This window comes from Silurus meridionalis, chromosome 22 (genome assembly GCF_014805685.1).
Source record: "Silurus meridionalis isolate SWU-2019-XX chromosome 22, ASM1480568v1, whole genome shotgun sequence".
Taxonomy (NCBI): Eukaryota; Metazoa; Chordata; class Actinopteri; order Siluriformes; family Siluridae; genus Silurus; species Silurus meridionalis.
In genome coordinates this window covers 8,888,046-8,896,816 of record NC_060905.1, presented here as the reverse complement: position 1 = coordinate 8,896,816, position 8,771 = coordinate 8,888,046, and the positions used below count along the sequence as shown (strand labels likewise).

The 8,771-nt window shown below is 40.1% G+C and overlaps 1 protein-coding gene across 2 annotated transcripts; it reads right to left on the bottom strand.

Moving 5' to 3' along the window:
* Positions 1-132: 132 nt before the first annotated feature.
* znf598 (zinc finger protein 598) lies at positions 133-8,223 on the bottom strand. Of its 2 annotated transcripts, none has more exons than XM_046834470.1 (12): positions 7,328-8,223; positions 6,643-6,755; positions 6,420-6,549; positions 6,122-6,333; positions 5,808-6,025; positions 5,595-5,709; positions 4,696-4,874; positions 3,408-3,498; positions 2,424-3,265; positions 2,170-2,323; positions 1,924-2,068; positions 133-1,445 (listed from the first exon to the last, which is right to left on the bottom strand). In XM_046834470.1, exons 1-12 carry the CDS (start codon positions 7,499-7,501, stop codon positions 1,086-1,088), a joined length of 2,733 nt encoding a protein of 910 aa, XP_046690426.1. In that variant the 5' UTR covers positions 7,502-8,223; the 3' UTR covers positions 133-1,085. The 2 variants fall into 2 exon arrangements, with proteins under 2 accessions (XP_046690426.1, XP_046690425.1); XM_046834469.1 differs by having other exon boundaries at positions 5,796-6,025; positions 7,328-8,222.
* Positions 8,224-8,771: the final 548 nt, after the last annotated feature.

Below are 8,771 nucleotides of genomic sequence, written 5' to 3'. Positions count from 1 at the left end.
ATCAAAAGAGAATTGAAAAGGAACACATTTTTATCCCAACCTCCCAATGAATTTGCAGAAATGAACAGAATGTGTTCAAAAGCAGTGCAGATGCTGGGCACAGTAAAAAAACAAAAAAAAAAACCCTTCCAGTAAAAATGAATGTGCGTTTATTTTATTTATTTTTTTACTCCAGAGGACAGCTGTTATGCATCAACTGCATTATTGCATGTAGGCTAATTCAAAGAGACTGATGTTTTATTATTACAAAAGAGGCTATTATGAAAAATTTAAAGTTTCTGTACCCAGGTGACTAATTTTAAAAGCTCTGAAAATAATAATGCCTTTAAATAATAATGTCAAATAAATAATGAATGCCTGAAGTACGCATGAAAACAAGTACTGAGGTGCGACTGACTGTGGAGCATGACAGAAAATTAAATGCTGCAAGTGCTTTGTTCCTTTGATTGATGACAACCATCAACAGACCTCAAGAAAGCCCTTTGTCAGAGACTGCTCATTTGTTAGGCACTTGCTCAACTTTTTACTCATTCCTCCATTCAAATATATTTATATATGTATATATAACCTCTCTATTGTTGGTTGATTTGAGAAACAGGTGAGAGATTATTCTATAATGAAAATGGCAATAAATAAATGTTGTGGGCAAGTAAAGTCCAGTCTAGAATTAGAAAATGACCATGCTACGGCATGTGTACAAACCCGATGAAAAGGTCACCCTTAAATCCGAAGGTGTGGGATTTAGAAACAGCAGTTACAATAATACATTCTCCAAAAGCAAATATCTCTTACTTAAAACATTAATCTTACCTGTTGAGTCGTATTCATTATTTTTTTTGCCCCGACAAAGAAAAAGTATATTATTTCAATCACCGTGCTCAGGGGTGTCCAACTCCATTCCTGGAATGCCTTAACTAAACCTGGTAATTATCAAGTGCGACAACGTGATCGAACCAGACTAGACTCCAATACTGGAGTTGGGCACCCATGTTCCAGACACACTACATCTGCACTGTGTTTCACATGAGCAATCCTCATCTCAAACATCTTTCCATCGGTCAGAGTAGTGCTCCTGTTCTTGGCAGTTAACTGATAATCTTGCTTATGGCCTGCAGAGAGGGGAAGTCATCTTCTCCAATATGCAGAGTTTTATGATCACTGAAGTCTTTTGGGGCCAATACCTGCTTGCAGGTAGGACACACTTGGCAGTCCAAGTCTAGTGTGTTGGTAGAGGTACACGATTGCCAGGCTTTTTTTTTGTTCTTCTTGCCTTTGGAGCCTGGCTGTTGTTTCTCCATGGCTTTAAAGTCTGCATGGGCAGTGAGAAGCTCTTGTTGTTTTTGTGTGTCTGGAAGTAAAACCAGCAACTCATTGAAGACCCTGCTGAAGTTTTCACCCAGCAGCTCGTGGCAGCTTTTGTGGTACTGGGCAGCAGAAATTAAACCCTAGTAAACACAGAACATATCTTATTAGTAATTAACATGAAAATACAATTGACCTATTTGGACAGAGTAAAAATCTAAATTAAATCATCAGCATTAGTATTAAGAAATTACTTCAATAGATTTGTTTTGTTTTTTAAGCAAGAAAAAGGATTGTATTTTGAAGGTGAACACAAAATCATGATTAAATTATCAGCATTATTACTCCACGCATGATTCAAACATGGATCCCATCATTCCATCTATGATATGGCATATCCTGGAAGGACTGCTAACCCATCACAGGACATTATCTCTCATGTCTTTGGACTAGGAGAGGAAACCAGAGTAGCTGGTGAAAACCAAGCCCCAATGCAAAATCCCAGACTATACAAGAATCTAACATACTAACAACTTGGCCACCATTCCTCCTCCACCCCCCCAGAGAAGAAAAAAAAAAAAAAAAAACATTTTGTATACAAAGCACATCACCACTCATTACCTGTCTGAACTGGCCGGAGTAGTTTTTGAATTCATTGAACTTTGATTCATCATTCTGAAGGAGGTTCTGTATTGACTGAATAAGGTCCATGTTTCTTTGTTTGAAGTTTTCAGGCATGTGGTAAGTTCCAAGTGAGGATGTTGGTCTACAATTTTAGAAAACAAAAGAAGTTTAAAAAAATAAGTTCATAGAGAAATAACTTTTGCAAATAAATGAATAGAAAACAAACATATCATGATTGCTGACCTGTTAAACACTGGTACTGCACGTTCTGCTAAATTACTATTGAGCGGTACACCGGTGAATCCTGGAGGAGGTTTGCTGATCGTGGGCACAAGACCAGGTGGAGGAGGAGGCAGTACTGTCTGAACGTTCTTCATTGAAAATGAGCTCTTAAAACCTGAAATGCAAACACAATCCATTAAAGGAGAGCTTCAGACAATACAGGAGACTTTGCTTCTATAGTGAAACTTCTATAGATTCAAAACAAAGAGGCATACCAGGTGGAGGTTTCTTAGAAATAAGAGCAGGGAAATCCTCTTCTTCAGGCACAGAAGGTGTTTCTAAAATGGGCTGTTTTTTAGGGGCAGGAGGCTCTTCTGGAGTAATATTGTCCTTATTTTCCTTAGGTTTTTCTTTATATCCATTTATAAACATGTTTGATTTGGGGGCCACAGTGCCTTTAGGGACACAACTATCAGGTGGCTTGGTTTCAGGTACATTTTCTTTGTGAGCTGCCGTGGTAACCAATTCCGCGTTATTTGCCGAATTCCCAGAAGGAGTAGCTGAAGGCGGTCTCTTCTTCTTGCCATTTTTGTTACTGGGCTGTGATGAGCCGGTCTTCACCGTAAGCAGAGAAGAGATGTCCAACATGGTGGGGATGGCACGAATCTCCTGAACCTTTTTGCCATTTTCAGGGTCCTCATCATCTGACGAAACTGGGGATTTGACCTTAGATGTAGCTTTGGCACACTGTGAAGAGATCAGCTTTTTCTTGCGGTGAAATGCTTGAACCTGAGGAATAGTGGAGGAGGGTGGTGGATCACTAGCCGAAAACACAGGTGCACTGTGCAACACTGTCTTCGTTGGTAGAACCACAGGAGGCTTATTGAGCATGCCAGATTTACTTCCTACTTGGGACCAAGCTGATGTTGTATTCTCTTGAGGCTTATGGGGTCTGATCTTGGAGACAAGTGCTGGGAAGTCCTCTTCTTGAAAAGAAGAATGTTTTCTAGCTTGAGCTACATATGCTGGAGTCATTGGGCCTGAAACCATTGTACCGGAATGTACCAGGCTTGGAAAATCATCCTCTTTCAGTGAGACAGGAGCAGGTTTCACCATGCTGAAACAAAAAGGCTAATCAGTGTGTAGTTTCAAAAGGAACTGAAATGTGCACAATGCAATTTCCAAAACATAGTTACTTTTTTTTATATTAATTACAGTGTATTACACAGCTGTGACAAATGTTCTGAATAAAAATATACCTTTGAATAGGTGGTGGCAGTGTTGGTACACCAGCACCTAATACTGGAAAGTCTTCACCCTTCAGCGGGACGCTATTCTTCACTGATCGGCCTGAAACATAAATATTTAGGAATGTCAATATAAAGTTGTCTCTGGATACAAAAGCTGAAGGACCTTGTATGAGAAATTAAATTGGAATAGTGCACACCTGCCAATCCCAATGAAGAATACTGAATAGTCACCAGAGGGCATGGATCGAGGCTACAAATCAATCCATTTAAAATTGTATTCAATTTGAATTTGAAAAACCCATATAAATGTAACCCATTCAACTCAAAAACTCAGGGCTTTTCCTTGAAATTACTGCTTCAAGTAAATAAAATAAAATAAAAAAATCTTGACAAATGACAAGCTGAAGTTGTTGTTGTTTTTTCGTTTTTAAGCAAGTGCACAATAGAGATGTAAAGGTTTTCATTTGTGTGAATGAGCTAATTTTGAAAAAGGTTTTAAGTTATATAGTTTTCAGACCTATTCAGACTCAATACATTCTACATGTACTTCGTAGAGGCTGTAGAATGCCTTCAAAACTTGGTAAAAAAAAATGTGAATTTTGTCAAAAGATTTAGAAAGTGAGAATAAATCTGGGGGAAGTAGGCAGGGCTTCCATGGTGTCAATAAATATCAGAAAGACCCACACAATCAACAAGGATATATATGTAAATGGAACCATTTTTTGAGTGATACCTCATAAGCACATGTTAATTACATTTATAACATATGTTAAACATGCAGGTAGTCGTCGACTTACGACCATTTGACTTTACGACCACATTCGCTAGCCGTGGCATACAACAGTGCGTACCAGCTTCCGGCATAATTTCACAGTACTGTACATATAGCCTACTCTACTTACGACCAAATAGTGTTGCAACCGATTTGTCGGTCCCAATCGTGGTCGTAAGTCGACGACTACCTGTATGGTGCTTCTAAATGTGCACACGGTGGTAGGTAAGATTGTTTCACCTTAATTTCAGCATTATTTTAACATTAACTGGTTATTCACTACTGAAATGTGGAGCACAGATTTTTCACTTAAACATCTATAACAGGTACATTGTGTCTTTTAGGGAAAAAAACAAGCATTTAGTGCACACACCAATCAAAACAGAATAATGAGAGAATTAAAAGTCTAGATAGCCTCGCAAAGGGTCATGACAACTATACTGAGTGGGGATGTAATAAGTTTGACTAATCAGGACAGTGAAAGTCACATCAAAGATTTAACAACCGAATCTAAACCCACTTTACCTTGCATCTCACTAGGAGGTTTGAGTGGACCTCGACTGCTTCTTAACTCCTCTCCATCAATTATTTCCTCTTTGCGAGATTTTTGGCCTCCTCGCTCATGGATCTGTCCTCTTTCTGCCTGTCGGCGAGCAGCCTGAGAGGCCTGGATTGCAGCAGCCAGGTCCTTGTCCTCTTCCTCTCTGTACACAACCACATTCATTACTGGTCAAGCACTGTCAGGAAATAAGTATCTGGAGATTAAGGCCTTAAGTTAAAGTTTGAATCCATCCTCAAGGCTTCATATGCAGCAGATCACTCACTTATAAAATAAATCATACAATCAGATTTTGTTTAATAAAAGGTAAGCAGAATTTAAGAACTGAAAATCAGAATGTTCTTTTGTTTACAGAAATTTGAATTAATGTGTGCATAAATATCTTTGATAGCAAGTTTCATCTTTCCCTGATTGAAAATGAACCATTTTCAACCATTTAAAAACAGGGTTCCAGTGACTTCAGAGTTTAAATCCACAGAACTCCACTGTGTGTAAATACATGTGAATTAAACTGTATAATGTATAATCTGTCTGAGAAATAAAAATAAAAAAATACTTGCAAAAATGTCATCATGCATGTCAAATTGTTTTGTTTTTATAAAAAAAAAAAAAAAAAACCTTGTGTTTTACACATGTACCCTCTATTGATTTTAAGCAAAAGAATCTCCTACTGTTCCGAAGTGTATATAGAATTCATTTTCCAAGCTTCAGTAAACTTCTCAGACCCCATAATAAATGTCTTCCAAGTCTTGTAGTCTGCTGTGAGTCATTCATTTAGATCCAATATAAAAAAATAATAATAATGTGGACCTGATGATATAAAAGTCCAGGCATTATTAAAGCCATTGTAATGAGACTGGCTTACCTATTGTACCTCCAGCTTCTAACATTCTGGTGTAACCCCTGAGGTCTTCCTCTTCCTGGGCGCCCTTGTCTGTTGAAGCGATCGACTTCTTCATAATCGTCAGCACCTACTAGACCTGAATAAGTCATACAGAGAGCACTGGGTAAAAGTCTGACAGCAGGTTAGGACACCACCATAAGACTATATAGACTAAGAACGTACCGGTCAAATTACCGTCATTCCTTCTCTGCTGGCGTGGGGCGTAGTTGAACTGTATGTCGATCTGCCGATTTTGCCGTGCCTCAGCTCGGTTCTTACTGTGGGCAGCAGCTTTGTGGGCTTTGAAGTCTATCTCTGTCCGAAAGGCATGTGTGAACTGCTCTGTACTGCAGCGACCTTCCTCGCACAGAAAATGGCTTTCACCGAAGTGGTACCTTAGATAGCAGTAGTCGCTGGAACAGACATGAGCCAATTAATTTATTAATGAGTATACAAATATTTTACATAAAAACTCCTGCAAGCAGCGACAATCAGAAAGAGGGAAGTACCTATAATATTCTTGTGCCCCATCAGCATCACAGAAATGGCAGAAGTAGTGGTCTCGCCTTAAGTGCTTAAGCAGTTCATCGTTATCCAGATATCGGTCATCGCAGAATTTACAAAGCGGATGGCCACGATGAGACGTGTCGTCTGGGTCCCCTTGCGTCCGATGTCGAGCCAGTTCTTTGCGGTTGTACCACTTTCTCTCGTAGGAAAATATCTGTTAATTACAAACCTTGTTACCAAAAAGACGCAAAACAAGCAGGTCAGAACAGACTACTTGAGTTACAATACTACGCGAGGTACCTTCAAGTGCTTAGCACATAATTTGCAGCAAAAGAGCTCGTGCTGTTTTCGCATATGTTGCTCCAACTCCTCAAACTTAGAAAAGACTTTGGGCTCGGGACATTGCGGACATTCCGGCTGCAGAATCTTCCTGAATGCGGTGATAGAGGGTTACACGATTTAAAAGAAGAAAAATACCCAACACATAAAAAACGTGGAAGATGAGAATGTAAACTGCAAGTACCTGAACTGTGCAAAGATTTTTCCATCAGCGAAGTAGATGCCGTGCTTCTTCTCAGCCTGGTAGTCATGATGAGTGAGAGCAGCAAAAGGTTGAAGTTTTCGAACAAATATAACCTGAGAGAACATCGAAATTGTGGAGATTAGAGAGAACCGACACTGCCACAGCAGACAGAGCTGTGTTATATAATCAGTTCAGCTATACATCGTGAAGCTCGTGAAGTGTGTGTGAGATAAGAAATCTGTTGACTCAGCGCTGTCAGAAGTACACGTTGGACCAAACTGACACTGATTAAGACTTGTTATATCTGGAGAAACTGTTAGCTAGACTAGAATATGAAATGACTGGAAGAATATAAGGATAGCAAACTGCTTTTTATCATGGCATTTTGCTTGCTAGCTAACAACTTAACTTTAGACCTAAACAGAAAGCGTTTGAGAAACTAAAACGTTCGTTGAGAAAAGTCAGCTACCTTAACGAGCCTGTATGACTCAACTAGCCTGTATGAGATAGCAAACTTTACTTGCTACCTGAGTTAATGCACTTTCTTAGCTGAATGTACACAGCCGGCTAGTTCTATATAAATCCATGCTAGTAGGCCCTGGAAGTTAGCTGACTAGCGCGGCGCGGTACAGCGCGGTCCGGGTTATCTCGCTAAGCGTTTAGAGGAGGTGGTCAGGGCCGCTACCTTGTCCAGCTCCACTCGGCAGACGGCGCAGTATTTCTGCTCACATAGCACACGCATCTTGGTGGAACACCGGTAGCACACCGGGTGGTCACATTTCCCAACGGCGAAGAGCTCAAAATCCTGGCAGCAGAGCACACAAACATTCTCGGCTTCCTTCTTCATTGCTGATTCCATTCTCTGAAAAGAAACGATATTTCAGTTCCGGTCTCGGATCAGACAGAACCGCACCTAACGACCTACTGTTGTACGGTGACGCCGCCGAACGCGTGGATGTAATCGCTCAGCCGCAGTGCATCACGGTTAAAGCGTGTGCATCACGTGCGGCTCGTGCCTGCGCGTGTATTACGGTATACACTTAGCAACGTGTGTGTGCGTGCTTGGAGATCTGCACATGCAGTAATGTTGGAGAAAAAGAATATATACATATAAAATATTATTACGGGATAATTTAGCGCAAGCGACTGATGCTAGATATTGCAATACGTCAACGCGGCCGCCATGTTGTAAAGGGTGATGTTCAAAACAAGGCAATGGAGATGTGGTGCACTGAGCAGTAAATCTTACAGCGACATGAGAAGTGTGTGTTGGATGACAGACATGCAGATATCGAAATATTTGAGAAACTCTTATATAATTAGCACAAGCGACTGCTCCATCATATTGCGGTACTGCGTGTTATTGTGCATAACGAAAGGGGTGAAATTGGGATCATGTGTAGGAGATGCGGGTCTCCGGTCCGGACGGGACAAGATGTATATCTTGTTGGTTGTTTTAAAGGAAAAGATGCAGGAAATCCAAGAAATAAAATAAATTGAGCTTTCCCAGTGCATCTTTGTTACACCTCAATACCAAAGCCAGGTCAATAGATTTCCATTTGTGAATGTGAATTTACAAACTAGCTAAAAAAACCAAACAAACAAAAACCCCACCCCAAACCACCTGATCTCAATTTGGACTTTGAATGTTCAGTACCCTTCTGACTGTGGTTTAAAAAATCAGGAAGGAAATGGTGACCCAATACACAGCTCTTTATGACATCATAGAGTTGTGTAATCATTTCTTAGTTCATTTAGTTAAGAAGACTGTGGCAGGTATCCACAGATAAAATAGGGACATGCCTTGGTCTCACTCACTCACACACACACACACACACACACACACACAGAGACCTAGGACCTGTCAGAGTAACACCTAGAAGAAAGATAATTGATTTTTGTTGAAGATGAGGTCTGATAACTTCCTGCTCCTTGTTCTGCTTTATGACCTAACTCTCCTCCAAATGTACACCTGAAGAATTCACAATCCAACAGTTGGAGTTTTGAAACTCCAAACAAAACTACCATTAAGAAAGTAATATGGACCAATACAAATAAACAGACTACTTGTAAGTTACAGGTCTAGTGTTGGGTCTAGAGTTGGTATTTAATCTCTTTATAAGCCACAA